Raw genomic sequence first — 21,218 nt, forward strand, 5'->3', positions numbered from 1 at the left:
TCTCTCTCTCTCTCTCTCTCTCTCTCTCCTTCTTTCAATTTTGACCAGAAAGGGACAGAGAGAGAGATAAAATGAGAAAGCGAGAAACCAAGCCTCCGGGTCCAGGACTCAAATGGTGGTCAACCATGTGAGAGTCCAATGCCCTTACCCATTATGCCACCGGCTGGCCCCAGAACTTCTTCATTCTAATCCTCATTATGTCTCCATCCATCCAGGCCTTTCATCTTTTGCTCTCCTCTCCTCCATGGTCTCCTGTCTCACAGCTCGCTGCTGCCAGAGATATGTTTCTATGATACTAATCCAATCACACCATAGCTCCCTATTTTCCAGAGGTAAAGATCAAAGTTGTGATTTAGTGAAAGTAAGAGAGTACTCATTAGAGTAGGGAGCCATGGGGTACAGTGTTGGAGAAGCAGGTGACAAGCAGATTTGAGGAAGCATGAATTCCAGGGTGAGGAAGGTGTCTCATTCTCTAGTCACTGAGAAAGGCTCAACCTGGGTATGATGTGATGGAAACTTAATCAGAGGGGGCTAGGGGAGAGAACAAGACTGAAAATCTATAGCAAGTCATAGAGAAAAGAAGGTGAGAGACTCAGAATTTCTCTGGTGCAAATATTAATCAGCGGAAACTGGTGGGAAACATGAATTAGACTGTAATCGTCTTTCTTTATCCTTCCTCATCTTCTAAGTGTGAGTTCCTGAGGACAGAGGCTGCTTCTTTCATCTGTAGATTCAGAATGACACTTAGTAGGTGTTCTTGATGAAACGGAAGTGATGATGAAGGATAAGATCAGTTCCTTAGGAAAGAAAACAAAGGGCACCCTCTCTTTATTTTCACCCTTTCTCCTTCTCTCCCTTCCTCCCCTTTCCCCACCACCCTGATTCAAATGGCCAGCTACAGGGTGCTAGGCATTCCACCAGAGCCGCAGGACTAAAAGGCCTTCATAGCCAGTCTAGTAGGAGAAGTAAATATGAAAGGAGATAAATCATTCTCAACTTTTTATATCAGTGGTAATACAGCAGGGATGTGCTATAAAGAAAAAATGTGACCCTAAAAAGGGAGTAGTCTAAGATATTCAGGATTGATATCAAATAGGAGACAATGACTAAGTGGGGATTTAAAAAGTAAGGAGGTATGTGCCAGGGAGGAAAAGGGAGGGAAGAACATTTCAGGGTGAAAGACGAGCATGTGCAAAATGACATCATGAAAGATAATGGCAGCTTTTAAGAGCAGTGCCAAGTTGCGTGAATGCTGATACATTGGTTGGTAGAAAGGCATAAAGGATAGAGAGCAAAATGTCAGCTTGTGGAGCTTGGAACCAGAGGGCACATTGGGAGGCAGATTGTAAAGGGCATATAGTCGAGTTCAAGAAATTATTTATTTATTTAATTTGCCAGAAGGCAGGCGAGTTCTCTGAAAAGACAGAGATAGAGAGGGAGGGAAACGGAAAGTACCCTTCAATGCCGTGCAGTCACACCACGGGCCCTTCTCCCCCATCTCTCCATCCTGCTGGGAACTGGACAAACAAGCACATGCGCCCGGTATGCCTGGCAGATTTTTCAAGTAGCCAGTGCCACTGCAAGGTCAGTCATATGGGATCAGGCTCCCTTAATCACTAGGTCAGGGGGCTGATCTGAGAATCGGTCTTATTCTGAAGGCAGTAGTGAGCAATGAAGGGTTTTGTTTTACACTAAGAGGAGCATTTTCCTAATATTATTAGAGTTTTAAGATGGTGACCCTCATGGGGTCTTGGAAGGCACATTAGAGAAACAAAAAAGTGACAAACAGTAGAGAAGCTTTTATGATAACCCATGCAAGACAAGATGCAGCCTAAAACATCTGGAAAAATATTGAATTGAGGATTCATGATTGCCTAGGTAGGAAGGATACAGGAGAAGAGTCATGAGGCACTGGGGCAGAACTATTAATATTAGGTCATCAGGAAAGTCATAGTATATTTTTCTATGCAAAAACACATCATGACCTCCCAACGACACAATAGAATGGGGTGAGCAGAGCCAGAAATAGACATAAGCAGAGCTGGCATGGCTCCTGGCTTCTTAGAGCTGAGGTTTCAGGATGGGGGCATAATGTGCCACACAGACATTTCCACGCTGTCCTATTCCTATGGCTACTTCCAACCTCAGGTTGCCTCTTACATGTTTATACCTCATCTGGCATTACTGACTTTCAGTCTATCTCATACACTGAAGGCTATTATATATTTTGGGCTTCGTGGGATCACAGGGTTTCTGTTGTAATCACTTAACGCTGCCATTCTAAGGTGATAGCAGCTGTGGACATGGCTGTGTACCAATAGGACTTTATTTACAAAACCAGGCACTGGATGTGGTGTGTAGGCTGCAGTCTGCTGGCTCCTGCCACACACTGCTCAGCCTTCCTAAAGCACCACTTTCACTCTTTTTTGGGTGGCTTTTCTTCACAGAGTTTAAAGGCATAAGGGAAGAGGTTGCCTTTAGAGTTAGCAAACCCTGTATTTCGTCAGAGCAGCCTTATGAGTTCCACCTGCTCCTTGCCTCATCTTTTTCTGGTTACCCTTCCCAGTCCTTATTCGCCACAGGAAGGAGGGAAATTCAGAGCAAGCTCTTCCCAGTTGCAAAGGATATAAGAATGTTGATGAGAATTGAAAGCTTGTCAAAGAGGCCATCTTACCATAAGTATCCTAGAGGAATCGTAAGAGTGATGACCCGGGCCACGAACTTCAGATGGTATTTGGAAAGTTCATCTTCTTGTTCCAGAGTCCTAATTTTAAAGGTCTGGTTTTCCCATGTTGGTATTTCATTTAGAAAAGTGTATTTCTGCATGCACGCTCTGACCTTGAAGTAGCACGTTACAAGCTGAAATCCAGGAACCTCATGCTGCATTACGAGTTCTTTCAGAGAGTCAAGCGGCTGCCCCTGGAGTACGGCTATGGGGAGTACAGAGATCTCTTCCGCGATTTTGGGACTCACTACATCACAGAGGCTGTGCTTGGGGGCATCTATGAATACACGCTCGTTATAAACAAGGAGGCCATGGAGAATGCAGGTACTTCCCAAGGAACCACTGCTTTTCTGACATGACACATGTGCACAATGCGTTGGTGGGGAGAAGCTTAAGTTTGGTGTCAAAGAGTCTTAAGCTGTGCTTCTGATTTTTTTGTTTGTTTGTTTTTTTCCCCATTCTTTTTTATTTACTTATTTGGCTAGTTGGCTCATAATCTCACCAGAGAGAGAAAGAGAGAAGGAGGGAGAGAAGAAAACACACCCACCCCCTCCCAAACCCTCCCACGAGAAATGGCCACGCCAAAATTCCTCTCCTTCATTTCTCCCTCCTTTCAGGATTTTGAGAATAAACACACACACCTGGTATATTTCTCAAGCTACCAGATCTGGAACTCGGACCATGCAGTTGTGGGATCCAGCTGCCTTAACCACCAGGCCATGGAGCCAGCTCTGTGCTTCTATTGGGTTGTCGGGAAAGACATGATGCATTTTCCATAAAAAAAAAAAACCACACATCAAGACTTTTCTGACAACCTAATTGTTTCTATCTGACTACACCTTCACAGTCTCATTTACAGATTCCTCCTCCTCTTCCTCCTCCTCCTCTTCCTCCTTCTGGCTTATAAATATCAGTCCTTCCCAGCCTAGCCTTTTGTCCTGCCCTTCTCTTTTCTACAGCACCTGTCTCTAGACAGTTATATTCAGTCTCAAGGTTTTAAATGCCTTCAGCATGCAGGTAACTCCTAATTTATATTATACATCCTCGATCTCTTCCCTGTTTCCAATGGTGTATGCTGAAATGCCTCTTTGATATCTACATTTGAATCTCTACCAATCAACACAAACTTCACATACCTCCAAAGAGAATTTTTATTTTCTTTTGCAGATTTGTTTTATGCATTGTCATCCATATCTCAGAAATGGCTTCACCATCCAGTCAGTGTCTCAAGTCAAAAACCCAGGAGTCAGCCTTGATACTTTTTTTTCCTTCCAATCTATTAGCAAGTCCCATCGGATCTACCTCAAAATTATATTTTCTATGTTTACTATTATCACAGTAGATTCACCCTCTAGCTAGTGCTTCACATTGAAAATTAAATGTGAATCGTGTACAAATCTTGAAGGTGGTAAACTCTGTGTAGGTTTGGTGCGAGACCCAAGAGTCTGCATTGCTAGCAAGTTTTGAGGTGATATTAAGTGACAGCCATACTCTCAGATCATAGCCATGATCTCCAAACTATTCCATCTCCGCTGCTTTCCTGTAATTCATCCTCCATACAGATAGCCCAGGTACAATCTGGAGTGTGAGTCCTGTTTTAAAATCCATTATTCTTTCCAACAACATGGCACTTGATGGGTTGTGTGGACTGCTCTAGGTCATACTGATTACAGTGGCAGAGCCCGAGCTTAGTTACAAGTCCAGTGTACTAGCAAAAGGACATGTGGAATAGAAGGTGAATGTATGTCAGTGCGGCCTCAGTCTTGCCAACATCAGAAGTACCTTCCTACATAAAAGTGGCTTCAAAGTGCTTTTTGTAGTTCCTTAAACTGCTTCCTACAAAAGGGCTCTGTGATCCCACAAGTCAGAAAAAAAGGCATCATGGTTCACTCTCTTGAAGTGCCATGAGCATACTGCAATTAAATAACCTCTCCATCTCTTTTGATACAACATTTGTCACACTTACTTGCCCATAGAAGCTTTTCTTCCTTGGAACACCTGCTAATATCTCGTGAGATTCATGTTTTAAGGAATATGCTTTGGAAAAAACCTGTCTGCAGCGACATTACTAGACAACCCTCGTAGTCAATGCGGTTCTCCTCTCCTTGAACTGGCCTCAAAGCGCTACAGAAAGTGCTTGCAAGTTATAGCTGAGATTTTAGCAAGACCAAGCAAGGAGCATGCTTCAGAGAGGATTAGGGAGGAGACAAATGGGAAGCAGTCCAAAAATGTAAGAGAAATACAGCAATTGGCCCCTCTTCTTTGCCAGATACTGCATCGGACTTTTTACAGGCATTAGCTCAAGTACCTAATGAGTGTTTTCTACTTCATCAGAAGTGGAGAAAGTGTGGGTCACGGGAAGGCAAGCTGATGACAGTAGTTGCAGTCTTCACTGGATCTATCCCTAGAAACTTGACAAGGAACCCAATGTTTAGAAAATGACTCTGAGCACTTTTCCCCTTTAGCAAAAAACCTCTGAGTCCTGCTAGGAGTCTGAAAGAAGAACTTGAGTGTGATCTCTGTAAGGTCTCTGCCCTGGTTCCAATATTGGCCTGCATTTGCTGTCATGAGGCTGGTGACCCATTCATTTGAACCCAATGGAGAACCAGGAAAAATTAGGCCTCTAGAATTGACCATAGGAAAGAGGATGGAGTGAATTGCCTTTTAGCTCATGAACCTCTTGTCTTGTTTTCTTCAGATTATTCTCTTAGCAACATCCATGCCTGTGCCCAAGCTGGTTTTAACATTGGGGCTGCCATCAAAGTGGTCTATGCCAAGCTAGGTGTGTCGGCGAGCCAATGCGAGGGTATTCTGAAAGAAATCAATGGTGAGTGGCAGGGGCATGTTACTTATCTGCTCCTAATCTTTCTCTCCCTAGTGTTCCTCAGTTCCAGTCTTTCTTTAGTTGAATAACTGAATATTCCAGAGTATTTTACTTATAGCAATAATTTATCCAAAAAAATTCTAAGCTTACACACACACTGAATATGCAAAAATGAGTAAGACTGAATTCCTGTCCAAGTAGTGTCCCCGTAAGGTCGCCAACAATTGAAGTAGCAATGGCAGCCACCATTGTGGCACACATAGGACTGTGCCCAGCAGGCTAGAACCACCTGGGAGGTCTTGGTTTGATTCCTGGTCCAACCTAGAAGCCAGGTGCAGTGGCTTGTGTCCGTAATCCCAGTGACTCAGGAGCCTGAGGTATGATTGCAACCTGAAGGCTGATGTGGGCAACATAGGGTAAACCTATCTAAAAGGAGTTGGGCATGGTGGTAAACCTCAGCTAGCAGCTGAGGCAGGAGGCCCATGACATGGCAAGACCCCATCATAGATAAAATTAGGATAAAATAAAATAAAATAGCAAAGGCAAGTCCTGTCTGGAGCCCCAGAGCTGACTTCTCAGGAAATAAGTGAAATGCAACTTGAGGAGTAAAAAATGGAGGTCGGATTTTGAGCAGGGGAAAAGCCAATGACCTAACCATGTAACTCCACTCTGGAGCTGAGAGATGGCCTGGTTGGAGGTAGGAGGCTCTGTGGAAGGCAAGTGGAGGAGGCTAGTGCTTACCTGAGGTAGTGGGTTATATGCAGACTAGATGAGCAGGCAAAGCTACAATTTATGAGAGTCCAAATGGCAGGAAAGACCAGACCCATGATGGGTCTTGGAGCAGAGTGTACAGCTAGGTCTCTGGGGCAGGAAACTTGGTAGCAATACAGGGGGTTAAGAATCAGCACAGCAAGTGGAGTAAGACAGAGGCTGAGCAGCAGCACCCCAAGCCCTCACCCCTTTCCACCCCTAGTAGTTCTGCCTTTATCTGCTCACGTACTAAGCTTATACCCAGGATTTCATGCGAAGAAAGAATTCCACAGCTGAAACAAACCAAAATAACAACAAAAATGAACCTCTAGTCTATAATGACCTCCTATTCTCGTGACTGACTTGATACTATTCATTTTGGTGGGTTGGGTTGAAAGATGCTTCAGACATAGGGAAATGTGCATAAAATACGGTGTTCTTTAAAAGAAGATTTGTAAAGTATCCCCTATCCAAGTCAGTACCTAGCTAGTGATTATCTGCCTTCTATTATCTACCTACCTACCCATCTCTCTGCCTACCTTCATCTCTCCATCTCCCTACCTACCTGCATTTCTTCCTTTCTATCTATCCTTTGTCTTTCTTCTGCAGACTCACTCAGTGACTGGCATTTATAAATGCTCAAGATAGATAGTCCTTTCTTATCTTGCCCCCAACTTGTGTTAAATGATGGGGCGAGCTTCCCTTTTGCCCTATGCACCATGAACTCTCTGTAGGCAAGGATGCGTCTTGTCCACCCATGTCTTCCAGGCAAACTTAGTGAATATTGTGGTAACCAAACTGCTGGTTGGTTGCAGTAAATCCCGAGGTGTATAAGTTGATTCTCTGTTGACATGCCAGCTGTCTGTATCCATTCCAGACAGACGCAAGAGGAACACCATGGTGGAAGACTTGGTGGTCCTTGTACGAGGAGGGGCGAGTGAGCATATCACTACCCTGGCATACAAGGAGTTGCCCACTGCAGACCTGATGCAGGAGTGGGGAGACGCAGTGCAGTACAACCCGGCAATTGTCAAAGTTAAGGTACATGCAGTTGCTCTACCCATCCTCTCTTCTATTGAGAAACATCTTCAAAGGGTTTCCTGAGCACCAGGTATGGAATGCAGAGATCAATAAGCCTCAGCCCTAATCTTGAGGCATGTATATTATGATGGGAAATATAACTGGAATGAATAGATTATAACTGATTACAACACTCTATTAGAGATCCCTGACTCCCTCTCCTTTGGGCCTCAAGTTGCTAAAGGAAATTAACAGGCCGCTTCTAATTCTAATCGTCTTAAATTAATACTCTTTGCACTTCACCAGAGAATCACTCATTCAGTTATTTGTTCACTGGAAGATTCATGCATTGAACCAATAAATAGTTGCTAAGTTCCTGCTGTGTTATAAGAAGGTGAGTACTGGAAGAAAAGGAGAAAATGCAAGGATAAAAAAATACCATCTAGGATGAACAGAAAGATACATGCATAATAAGCTTAGGACAAGATAAGACATCATGATAATAATTAAGACTTTTGACAACTACTATATTCATGACACTCTGCCAGGAGCTTCCAGAATGTTATTTTGTCTCATCCTCACAACAGTCCGCAAATGAGGTCTATTTCTATTTTGTGACCGATAAAAATCAAGGGTCAAAGAGGTTGTATCCATTTGTGGCTGCTCAAGTCTCTATTAGGTCCAGACAAGAGACTTTGAATTCTTCCTTCCTCTCTAGATTTTCCTGTGGGTTTGGTGAGTAAAAAAATAATAATCCCAACCACCTGTCACCCTAACAAGAGAAGTTTCACAACCTTAAGCTAAAAAGACATGTGTTGGAACAGGACTGTCATGCACATCAGCAATCATAGGTCCTTGCCTGTGGGGACTTCTGCACGATGCCCACAGCATGTCGCATACCAGCCTCTTCATGCCAGTCATTGATGGGCCAATTGTCCACCCCCTGGAGTCAAGGAGAGAGGTGGAGGGACTGGGGCCGTGACAGAGAATATGTAGTCCTCAAGCCTGGCAGTTTTCTACAGTATCTTTATTTGTGTGTAAAATGCATGGCTTCTGCAGAATAAGAAGGGCTGCCATTCAATTCCTGTCCTCTACACTTACACAGTAGTGATGCTTGCTGGCTATTGGAAGGATAAACTCAACTGCGGTTTGTAGGCAACTCTAGAAAAGCATGGACTTGACTAACACCAGGGTAACCTTAGTTGGCACCACAGATAGGCATGGGACAGAATAGAGAGTTCAAGAGAAAAGAGATCCTTAGTCTTTAATTTTTGCTGAGATATCTTACCTTTTAATTATTTTTGTTTCTTTTTTCCGCCATTTCTTTTAAATTGAAATTGAGAACCAAGGGAATGCTCTGGTTACTCAGATAGGTAGAAAGCGCCTTCCTGGAGGCAGAGAATGTGACAGGCATGTTAGAGATTCAGAGGTATTTACAGGAGTGTTGCAGGAGTGCTGGAGCAGGAGTGCTGTAAGCACGTGTGCACCTCTGCCCCTCCCTCCCATCATTGGAAACATATGCATGAAGGTGTCTCATTCCTTCATGTACTCTTCTCGGCAAGACAAAATTGTTGATGGCTTCACATCATCTTGAGATAATCCTCCTGTGCAGGGCAGCTTACCAGGTAGCTAGAGCAATGGCTGCCTTGCAGGACAGCATCTCCCACAGACAAGCAAATCCTAGACACATTGTTGTCCAAGGTGTAAATGCATAAATCAGTCCTCCAGAGCAGGTTCCAAAGCATGATTCCATAGAAGCCAGGTAGGCAGGGAAGGAGACGACAAAAGAACTATTAACTGGTAAACTTTAGGCACAGAAAGGTGAGTTTTTGTTCAAAGAAGAGAAAGAGACAGCAATGGACATATAAAGCAATTTTTGAGCACAAAAGATTGAAATTACATTCCGCATGCAGAAAATGAACATATCTTTTAAAAATACGGAGACAGACATATGTTTTAAAATATGTTTGCTTTGTGATTATACGAAAATTCAAGAAAATGAGGAATTTGTGAAATAAAAAATAGAAGCTGAGATGGTTAGACACTAATCAGGTGAAAAAGGAAGTGGCTGAGTATAAGAAACCAAAAGCACAGTAGCAGAATTAAAATCCACATCGGAAACTATAAAGAACAGAACTGACACTGCAGAAAATTGAGTCAGTGATGTGGAAGGTGCTATAAAAACGTTCTTAAGACAAGGAAGCAAAAGACAAAATGATTAAAACAATGATGGAAAAGAAATATGATGGACAGAGAGTACAGAAGTAGAAACCTAAAACACAGAGATTTTTTTCTGAGAAAGAGACAAGATTAAATGTGAAGACATAAATAAAGCACATTATAAGAGAAAGGACCCTGAATGGAGAATGCAAAATGAACAGCTTATTGAAGACTGGGCAAAGGCTTTAAAACAAAGCCATCCTGAAATGCATCCTGGTGAAATGTTTTCCTTTTTGGCACAAATATCTCTGACAGGAATAGTCCAACTGGCCTTAGAATTCTTTGCACCCTGAAATGCCTAAAGACAATGGAGAGAGAACGCTGAGGAAAAGCTTGTGGTCCAGAGAAATGGCCATTAATGAGCAAAGAGTTTCAAAGACATGTTGAGACATTAAAGGATCACAAAAAGTGTTGCCAAATTTAGCCGATGAATTAGGGGGAGTCAGCTCAGTGGCATAGCGATAGGCCACTCAAACGATGCTGGATCATATGGAAGATTGTGGGTTGGGTTCCCAGGTCAAATCCTGGGAGCAAGTGCCCATGATGTTGGTTGAGTAGGAGGAGTGGGTGGGAGTAAAGGTAATTGAGGCATGGGACTCTGTGGGTGCTTGTCTCTGTCTCTTTCTTTCTCATGAAATAAATAAACCCAAAGGGAAAAAAAATAAATACAGGATATTTAGTTAAACTTAAGTTTCAGATAAATAAATAATCTTTTAGTATAAACATTTCTTCAATATTGTATGGGGCATACTTATACTAAAATATTATTTGTTTATCTGACATTCAAATGTAAATGGATACCCTGTGTTTAACTGGAAATCCTAGTGATGAAGTCTGGCATTCGTGAACATTCCAATACTAGTCAGGATAGCTTGGTTGCAGGCTGGAATCCGGATGATGGAGAAGCCTTTGTATGGATTATTGGCATTGCCCAGGGTATAAGGGGAATATTACAGTAGTGAAAAGTGTTCACAGAGACCAGGATAGCCTAAGCCATGTTATAGAGAAATAACCCTCAAATCACAAAAAAAATCAGAAAAGCAAGAGTGATTTCACAGTCATATCACATGTCCGAACTGTGTTGATCAGAAGGTTTTGCTAGAAGTAGTCACTCAGGGAGCCAGATAATGGGGCTTTATCTCATCATGTGTTCCCAAGATGGCTGTGATAGTGATTAAGCTAGTGGGGCATGTCCCCTAACTTTGCCCTGAGAGCTTCAACCTGGAAGTTGACATGTACTTCTGCTCTCTTTTCACTGGTCAAAACAAGGTCATGTTGCAAACCTGCCTTTAAGGAAGACAGTAATTGTAGCCCTACCATATGCCCAGAAGGAAAAGAAGCTAAAATGCTAGTTATGTAGTAATAATGACCATGGCACTTTTCTAAAAGCAAATTACTCTGGTGGGACCAGCAGTTGGCATAATGGCTATGTTGCTGGACTCCCAAGTAGTTGAGTCCCGGACCCAGTGGTTTAAACTCACACCAGGTGCATGTGTGTGTGCCCAAGATCCTGAGAGGAGAATGGAGGAGAAGGGATTGTGGCATGGCCATCCCCCTGGAGTGATTTCTCATTCTCTGTCTTTCTGGTGAGTAAACACCCCTGGAGGCAAAACAAAAACAAAAACAAAAACAAAACCTCTCCAAAAATAAATAAATAAATACATAAATACATAAATACATAAATAAATGCAAATTACTCTGACCAAGAGAAGGTCTTTGTTATTGTTGTTTTAATTTACTAGAGTGCACGTGCCCTCACCAGAAAGAGACAGAAAGACAAAGGGAAAATGAGAAAGCACCCACCATAGGGGATGGCCACACTGCAATCCCTTCTCCATTTCTCAGTCTTTTGGGGATTTGGGGCCAGCACACACATGTACCCAGCATGTTTCTCAAGCCATTGAGTCTGAGACTTGAACCACATAGTTGGTCACATGGGTTCTGGCCACCTTAACCACCATGCCACCAATTGACCCAAGACAATATAAAATTTAGATGTGCAGTAGCACTTGCCTGCCTGGATTTACACTGAGAGATCTTTCCCTCAAAATAAATTCTGAATTTCAAATAAGGAAACCATGAATATAATAAAATGGCAAATAACACACCAAAAAATCATTTCATCATAAAATCCTTAATATATGAGGAACGATATACTTAAAAAAAAATCTCAAAGGAAATGGTTACCCTTCAGATGGCTAATAAATAAGCAAAAATGTTAACCTTTCTAATAAAAAGTAGAAATAGAAGTAACAACATGGTGTTAATTTTTACCTATCAAATTGACCATGATGAAAACCTACAGTATGCAGTGACACTGAGAGTAATGAGATGAATGCTTTTATAAAATGGGATCAGAATATAATTTGGTACAACACTAGGGAAAAAAATTAAGCAGGAATACCCAAACCATTAGAAAGATTTATAGCTTTTAATCCAATCACACCAAATCTAAGACGCTACTAAAGAAATATTTTCAAAATTTGGTAAAGTTGTAATGTATAAAGACATGTTTTATACACTTGTTATTGTAGTAGCCAAAGGGAAAAAAGAGAGGGAAATATTCTAAAAGCTCAGCAACAGAAGAATTCAATCATTATAGTTCACCCATACAGTAGGATACTCTCTGAAGCCATGAATAACTTTTTTTTTTAAGAGAGATTTTTGCTATAAGGTGCATGTACTTGCCATAAAGTCAGAGAGACACCGAGAAATAGAAACTGAGAAAGCGACCGCCCCCCGGGGGTGGGCACGAGCCAATGCCTTCTCCTCTCAAGATTTTGGGCATGCACGCACATACACTTGGCATGAGTTTTAAGCCACCAGATCCAGGACTAGAACCATGGTCGACTAATTGGGAGTCCAGTGACGTAACCATCACTTCATCTGCTGATCCCCATGAAAAGCCATTTTATCAAAGAATATTGAGCTGTGTAGGAAGCACATATTACAATGTTACAAAAAAATCTACCACTGATTTGGTTTAAATAATTTTTCCATCTACCTATCCAACAAAAATAAAATTTCTGGGGCCAGCAGGTGGTGGAGTGGTTAAGGTACTGGACTCCCACCTGGCTGACCGCAATTCAAATCCCAGACCTGGAAACTTAACACTCACACCAAGTGTGTGTGTGTGCATGCCCAGAATCCTGAGAGAATGGAGGAGGAGGGATTGTGACATGGCCATCTCCCCTAGGGGGATATTTCTCGCTTCTGTCTCTCTGTCTCTCTGTGTCTCCTCTGAGTGCATGTGCCCCATAGCAAAAAAGAAAAAACGTAAAATACTAAAAGAAAACAGTTTTTAAAGTCCTTTTGAACCATTTGCTGGTTGTGTGACTTGTCAATCTGTTTTATTTTCAATGCTTCAGCTTTTTAACCTGTGCAATGGGGAAAAGCAGAATACCTAACTCGTAAGATTATTGTGAAGATTATATATAATTATACATAGACAATAAACATCAAGTACTTAGTTCAGCACATAACAAATGCTAGCTGTGCTAACAGTTGTTTTTTATCAATAAGAGTATCAGATATCTCAATGGTAGGGGCATATAGATAGCACCACCCAATCAGGAGGCTGAAAACTGCACAGGAGGCCCAGGTTCAGGCCGTCAGCCAGTTAGAACACACCAGGCACAATTGGGAGGGCCTGTAATCATAGCTAATTGGGAGGCTGAGGCAGGGGGATCAAGACACAGAAAGACCCTGTCAAAAATACCATCTCTGTCTCCCTTTTCTCCTCTCTCTATCCCTTTGTCTCACAAGAAAGAAAGAAGAAAGAAAAGAAGGAATATCAGGGTCTGCTCTGGAGAGTGCTATAGAGAATTGCATGACATTTAATAGTCAGTGCCTACCACCTTTTACTAGAATAAGATGAATTTTTCACAAGATCAGATGTGCTAAGGATCAAATGTGAGTGAAAAGGGCAGCAGGGAGAAAGATGGAGGAAAAAAAAAGAGAAAAAGAAAGAGGGAGGAAGAAAGAATAGTAAACCAAAGAAAAGAGAAATGCACCATATGGAGTTAAAAACAGAGCTGTAGTGTCCTGAGGAGTGGTTGTGAAATCCCAAGGCAAACCAGTCTGAGAAATCTGGAGAACCCTGGGATACAAGTGGAAAGAAAGTGGGAATTGTCAATCCACCTTTATCAATAATCATGAAAACACAGCTTTGGATTAGAATCTTGGCAACGTGATTTTATGACCTGCATGAGCTCAATCAAGTTACCTAAGCTCATCTGAAAACAGGGCTAACAACTGCTACCTTGTGAGCATGAAATGGGCTCATATTCTAAGGCTTCAGACAGCTCCTGGAACACAGTGTATGTCTTGGGTTTATTCCAGCTATTGACTTGTTATGCATCCCAGAACAAATCTCGGTGCTGGTAGGAAAATGTCTGGGTGAGAAAAGCAGCCTTTCAAGGTGCTCCAGAGCAAAAGCAGGTTGTTGGAGGTACTCTTTATTGGTGTGAAGCAAGCTCCCCCTTTCTTCTGTCCCAACTCCCTCCCCATGTGTGGCCAGCAAGTTAGAGGATTCTGCAAACAGCCTCTGGATCAATTCATTGACCACAGAAACAAGACAATGAGACCACCAAGGGGCCTTGCTTGGCCCACTGGAGCGAAGGTCAGCATCAGATGCATTAAGAAATGGAAGCAATTTTCTTCCCACTGGAGGCTTCTATTAGGCATGATTGCCTGCATTTAGACAAACCCTAAACTCTCCAGGGCTGGATTAGGGCGGGAACACAGACAAAATCTGGAGAGGAACCTGGCCCTGGAGCTGAAACTTGAGCCAAGAGGAGCTGAACATGTTTAACTACCTCTTTGGACCATGCTTCTTTTTTTTTTTTCTGACACGCAAACACCATCCATCTCTGCCTTATGGCCAAGACTACTGAGTGACCAGCACCTGCTTTTTCTGCTGCTGTTTCAGACAGCTATTCCTTCTCCTCTGTTGCCCTAATGAGGCCTTCCACCTCACCTCCATCCATCATTCACTTTACTCACTACACTGGGGGCCAGAGCCCAGAGCTGAGTCCTACATAGCCCTGATCTCCAGGTGCTTACAATCAAATCAGAGAAGAAAGACTTCACATGAAAAAAAATTAATGATCATAAAGGAGCAATCAAAAGCATAGAATTCATATCCCTTGAATAATGCTGATGGTATCCTGAGTGTTTCATGGAAAAGGATGAACCCTAAGTTTTTGAACTCCAGTAAGGCTTTATGATGGTGGGTCTTGCCTGATGCGAACAATTTTGAGGTGGGGGAGTGATGTTGGGGCACTCCCAAAAACTTGTTGAAAAGAATACCTCCTCTACCCACCCATACACTCCTTTCGACATCTCACTGGCTCTTCTTTACAAGTTTCCACTGTTGCCTGTAATCACCCAGAGTCTTCTACTGGTGGATGTGTCTCTATCTCTAGATTCTGATCCTTCAAAGGTATTTTATTGGGTTGCCAGAAAAGTCATGCTGTATTTTTCTATGCAAAAAAAATGTGTCATGACTTTCCTAACGACCCAATATCTTCCTCAATATTTATGCTTAATGCCTAAAACTAGTGTATGTTCAGTAAATATTTGTTGACTGTACTTGAATGAGCTAATTTGTGTATATGAGTGGTGGAAGTTGGAGAGAGGATGGGGCATCCATTCAGTCAACCTGAATCTACACATCGTCTCCAAGCTCTGACCCCTGACCCATTCCCGTGTAGTCTGGATTTATGCTTTGCCTTGTATATTTTCTCTCGAGAACAATGCTTTTGTCCTTTCTCAGGTGGAGCCTCTGTATGAACTGGTGACAGCCACAGACTTTGCGTATTCCAGCACAGTGAAGGAGAACATGAAGCGGGCCCTGGAGGAGTTCCAGAAGGAAACCAGCTCCTGCCACTGTGCTCCCTGCCAAGGGAATGGAGTGCCTGTTTTGAAAGGTACCACTTCCAGGCAGCTGGTGTCCATTGTGGGAGCCATCATCTGGAGGAGAGTAGCTTGAGGGCCTGCTGTTTGCTGGCCTCTATTTCCCAAGAATTTGGGTTGCAGGCAGCTAGGACATACTCCTCTGGCTGTTGGGATGTGTAAGTTCCAGCCCCAAGGATCACAGGGAAACAGCAGCATTAAACTAAAGACAAGAGCAGACTGAGACTGTGTGGTCTGCAGCAGAGAGTGGATAGACACAGGGACCCTCTCTTGATCAGGGGGAGACTGGGCTAAGCAGGAGAAACCCTTGTGTATATTCTGACCACTACATGATGAAAAGATTTGGGAGGGTGACAGCAAGGGCGGGTCATTTGAATTTGATTACCAACTTTGAGAGTTATGTCTGGGGTCACTGCACTAGACAGAACAAACCAGGAGAAGCAGAAACCTGAGAATTTATATTCCTGTTGTATGGCTACCAAGACTCTGAGAAAGAGTCTAGCACCCAATACAGGGAAGCAGGAGCAACCTGTTACAGCAGGACCCAGCCCAGAGAGGCAGTTGGAGTCATTGCAAGGCCCAAGTGGATGGAGCAAGCTCAGCTTAGGGGACACAGAAAGACATATTCTTAGGGAGAAAAATTCCATTGCCAGACTAGGATTGAGGGATCTGTTTCTAGTTTTCTCAGACAGGAGGGATATAATAAACAAAGCAGACACAGTGAGTGCTTATGGCCAGGAGTCCTGCAATTGATACAAAGGCTCCTATGTAAGGGTCAATTCTACAGGAAGTGGGATGAGCTCATCACCTCAAGGTTGGTGAAGTCCTCCTTGCCTTGTGTGAAATTTGGACCAAGAAGTTGGGACCCACCTGGGTCTTAGAGGGAGAATATAGAGCCGGAGACTGATGCTCATAGGGCCTGACCTATGGAAGACAATCCTGTAAAGAGCTCTGTGTGATCCAGATGAGAAGCTCCATGATGACAAATTACAGAGTAACCTATGGAATCTCTTGTGAAATATGAGAATTGGCCAAAGGTGGGATAACTCATCTCAGAGTGTCCTACTCCCTGTCCTTAGAGGTATTCAAGCAGAGTCTAAACAATTCCTTGTGGTGAAGTTGAGCATTAAGGATGAGTGTCTCAGTGACCTTGATTTAGCTTTTGGCCCTAAAAGTTTGTAATGTGTCAAATGTCAGCTAATGAAGAATTTTCTCAGCAACTTCTTACAATTCCCCATGATGGCAATAAATACCTCTCTAAGAGCAAAGGACCCTCAAGAAAGGAAAAGGGATTCTTGGCACGAACGTCGCTTATTACAAACTGTTCTACTAAAGATAAGCCCTGTTTTAACCTGCTGGAAATGCAGTGATGTGGAGGGCTGAGCTCCAGGAGTTCTTTGCTCCACATGGTAAGATTCACACTCTTTGCCTTGTCTTCTCAGAATCACGCTGTGACTGCATCTGTCCTGCTGGATTCAAAGGCCCAGCTTGTGAGGTTACCCATCGGAAAACGAAAAGTAAGGAGTCTGAGAGTTGATGGGAAATGGGAACTTTAAGGAAGTCTGCAGAAAATATCAAAAGAACAGAATGAGAAAGGGTGTTAGAGTAGGGGCCTGGATACTTTGAAACTTGAGATTTGTCTTGGCTCCTGATTTTGTGTCTCATTATTTTTATAATTTGAGTGCTTCATGGTATAGGACTACAAATGCATGGCATTTGCAAACTATGTTTTTGAATCATTCTTGAAAGTTTACCCTCTTTTTCTGCTTAGTGAACTCCTATTCAGCTGTCAAAATCCATCACAGAAGCTCCATTCTCTGTAACAGTTTCTATAATCTCTCAGTAGAATTTGTTCCTCCTGCAGGCTCCTCAGGACTTTGAGCTAATATGTATTATAGCTCTTACTACATTGTATTTTGGGTTGTGTGTATATTCATCTCCTCTGCATCAGTGGGTAGGGGTCATATCTTATTCACTTCTGTGTCTCCATGGTCCAGCACAGTTGCTGTTGAGTGAGATACGTGAAATTAATGAAGACTATACTGTCTTAAGGTCCCTCACATTCTATAATTAATTGGTTATCTTAAGAGTTCTCCTTCCACTTCTTTCTCACTTGTATTCCTTCATGTAACATTTTGAGATACCCTTAAAAATAGAAATGGCACATCCTCAAGGAACAATGAACATTTTAGGCACTGTACTATGTACTAGGTGCTTTGCTGAGTGCTGACTCAGCTTAGGTTCAAATTCCATCTCTACCATTTAGTAGCAGTGACCTTGAGCAAGGTGTTTGACCTCTTTGTGCATCTATAAAGTAGAGATGATCATATAAACTACCCCTTTGAGCTGGGGTTATTTTTTTCCTTTTTTTCTTTAGAGGAAATGCTTTATTCTTTTAGTTACTATTTTTTAAAAATGTTCTATTTAAAAATTGGCATATAATTGTGCATCTTTATGGAGTATGGTGTGGTCGTTTCAGTACATGTACTTGTTAAAATGTATAATGATCATATTAGAATAATTAGCATATCATCAAACACTTATGATTTCTTCATGGTGAGAAAATAAAAATCCTTTCTTGGGGCTATTTGAAATAAACAATATATTATTGTTAACTATAGTCACCCTACGGTGCAATAGAACACTAGAACTTGTTCCTCCTGTTTATAACTTTCTGCCTGTTGATCAACATCTCTTCAACCTCACTCCTCCCTCCCCTCCTCAGCCTCTGGTAAACACCATTTTACTTCAACTTTTTCAGATTCTACAAATGAGTGAGGCCATGTAGTTATCTTGTCATACCTGGCTTATTTCACTTAAAATGGTCTCTAGGTCTGGTCTATTCATATTGCCACAAGGGACAGGATTTTATCCTTTTTTTTTCAAATGGCTGAATAGTATTCTATCATGTAAATATATTTTGTGTAAATATATACTGTTGTGTAAATACGCTGAATGTTCATTATCCATTCATCTGTTGATGGATACTTGGATTCATTCCATATCTTGGCTATTGTGAATAGTGCTGCAATAAACATGGAAGTGCAGACATCTCTTCAACATAATAACTTTTATTTCCTTTGACTATATATATATATATATACCTAGTAGTGGAATTGCTGGATTACAGGGTAATTCTATTTTTAGATTTTTGAAGGAACTCTTGGCTGTTTTTCATAATAGTTGTACTAACTCACATTCCCACCCATCATGCCTAAGAGTTCCTTTTTCTCCATAATCTCACCAGCATTTGTTATTTTTGCCTTTTTATTAATAGACAATCTTAATGGGGTGAGATGATACTTCATTGTGGTTTTGATTTGCATTTCCTTGATGACTAATGACATTGAACACTTTTTTTCTCTATCTATTGGTCATTTGTAGCTATAGGGTATGGGTGCTTGTCAGAGATAAAGAGAGAGAAAGAGAGAGAGAGAATGTGAGAACTCAGTCCCCAGGGGGATGGTCACACTGCAATCCCTTTTCCATTTCTCAGTCCTTTTGGGATTTGGGGAACACACACACCCACATGAGCCCAGCATGATTCTTAAGCCACTGGGTCCAGGACTTAAACAGCACAGTTGGCCATACGGGATCCAGCTGCCTTAACTTCTGTACTCCTGCTGGCCCCATATTTTCCCTATATTTAATCAAAGTATTTGCTGAGTAATTTTTTTTCCTGTTGATTATTGAGTCCCTTATATATTCTGTATACTAACCCCTTGTCAGATGCATAGTTTGTAAATATTTTCTCACATTCCATAGTTTGTCTCTTCACTCTGTTGTTTCCTTTGCTGTGTAGAAGCCCTTTGGTTTGATGTATGTTTTTGTTGCACTTGCTTTGAGATCTTACTCAACAAATTTATTTTCCAGACCAATATCCTAAAACCATTTCCTCTATGTTTTCTTCCGATATTTTTATATTTTGGGGTCTTATGTGTAAATCTTTAATAGATTTCGAGTTGATATTTGTAACTGGTTTAAGATAGTGGTTTAGTTTTATTCTTCTGCATGTGGTTATTCAGTTTTCTCAGCACCATGTATTACAGAGGCTGTCCTTTCTTCACTGTATGTTCTTGGCACTTTGGTAAAAAAAAAAAAAAAATCAATTAGCTGTAAATCCAAGAATGTGTTTCAAGGCTTTCTACTCTGTTCCATTAGTCTATTAGTCTATTTTAATGTCAGTGCTATTCTGTTTTGGTTTTTGTTGCTTTGTGGTTTATATGTGTGTGTATATATATATTTTTTTTTTTGAGAGATTTTTGCTATAGGGCATGTGTGCTCACCAGAAAGACAGAGAGAAACAGAGACAGAAAGTGAGAAATCACCCCCCAGGGGGGATGGCCACGCTGCAACACATTCTCCTCCATTCTCCTCTCGGGATCTTGGGCACGCAAGCACACATGCCCGGCAAGAGTTTAAGCCACTGGGTCCGGGACTTGAACCGTGGTCAACTACATGGGAGTCCAGTGACATAGCCATTACGCTAACTGCTGGTCCCGGCAGTATATTTTGAAGTCAGATAGTTTTATGTCTTCAGTTTTGCTCTTTTGGCTCAATCTTGAGCCAAAGACTGGCTCAAGTGTTGGCTATTCAGGAACTTCTGTGGTTATGTATAAACTTTAGGATTTTTATTTTTTATGTTGGAGAAGAATGTCATTGGTGCCTTGATTAACTTTTTCAGATTTCACAAATGCTTGCATTGAATCTCTAGGTCACTTTGGATAGTATGAACATTTTAACAATACTGATTTTTCCAATCTATAAACATGGATATTTTTCCATTTATTTGTGGTATTTTGAATTTCTAGAGTTGTCTGAGCTACATTAGTAATGCAGCAAATAAAGCACTTAGAATGATACCTGACATAATATAAAATAAAAATGACTTTGGTTACTTTGTTTTAGACCACATTTTTGACTTGCATTTTACACATATTAAATCTTTTAATTCTCATAAAAACTCTATTAAGTAGGTACTATTGATATTCCCACCTCATAAATGAAGAAACTGAGGTTCAATAGTTTGCTGAGTAGTATACCCAATATCATACATTAAGTATAGGAATCCAGCTCCAGGTCCAAAGAATCTGATTTCACAGTGGTAATCTTTTTTTAATTTAATTTTATTTTTTTTTATTTTTATTTTTTATCATCATATCTTCTTCATATTACATTGGATTACATACAACTCCACTGTGTGTTACATTGTTTCCTCAAAAGGGAATGCCATGCACGCCAGTCAGTACAGAGACATCAATCTCCCCACTTCAACATTCCATATCCTTTCTGTTTTCCCCAATCATTGTCTTTATTATTCTAATTATTTTTATAAAACAGTCAATTGCTGTTTCTCGTTTTGCTTTTTAAAAATACTTTACTCGTCATGAAACACTTCTCAGACCAATCCTGTTGAGAATTCTATACATGTCATCATCAACAGTAAATAAGCCCCATCTGTTTCTCACTAACGTCCTGTCTCTCCACTGCTCACCTGCTATCCCTCTCCATCCTCTTCTCTTCACTTACCCCATTCTACACTGTCCTAGTCTCATTAAGTACCTTCACTTCAAGAGTGGTAGAGTATTCCTGTTCTTCCCTGAGGCAGTGCAGGGCTGGTATCCATCATCTTCTCAAGTTGCAGGTTCTCAGACCTTGTTTTTCGCTTCAGCTTGCTGTTCCAAAGGCCACACGTCGGCCCTGGGGAGGCAGCTGAACGCCGGGGCATGAGCCCCGAGCCGCGGGCCCCCCGAAGGGGGGCCG

General features: G+C 41.7%; 1 protein-coding gene across 1 annotated transcript in view; it reads left to right on the forward strand.

The window, feature by feature from the left end:
- C8B (complement C8 beta chain) overlaps window positions 1–21,218 on the forward strand; it is a 43,160-nt gene that overhangs the window by 18,717 nt on the left and 3,225 nt on the right. Inside the window, exons 7-11 of the mRNA XM_006146098.2 lie at window positions 2,809–3,049; window positions 5,424–5,552; window positions 7,177–7,340; window positions 15,316–15,469; window positions 16,898–16,972. Of these exons, the coding sequence (XP_006146160.2) occupies window positions 2,809–3,049; window positions 5,424–5,552; window positions 7,177–7,340; window positions 15,316–15,469; window positions 16,898–16,972 (763 nt within the window). The remainder of the gene's footprint in view (window positions 1–2,808; window positions 3,050–5,423; window positions 5,553–7,176; window positions 7,341–15,315; window positions 15,470–16,897; window positions 16,973–21,218) is intronic.

The sequence above is a fragment of the Tupaia chinensis genome, unplaced genomic scaffold, assembly GCF_000334495.1.
Source record: "Tupaia chinensis unplaced genomic scaffold, TupChi_1.0 Scaffold000165_2, whole genome shotgun sequence".
NCBI lineage: Eukaryota > Metazoa > Chordata > Mammalia > Scandentia > Tupaiidae > Tupaia > Tupaia belangeri.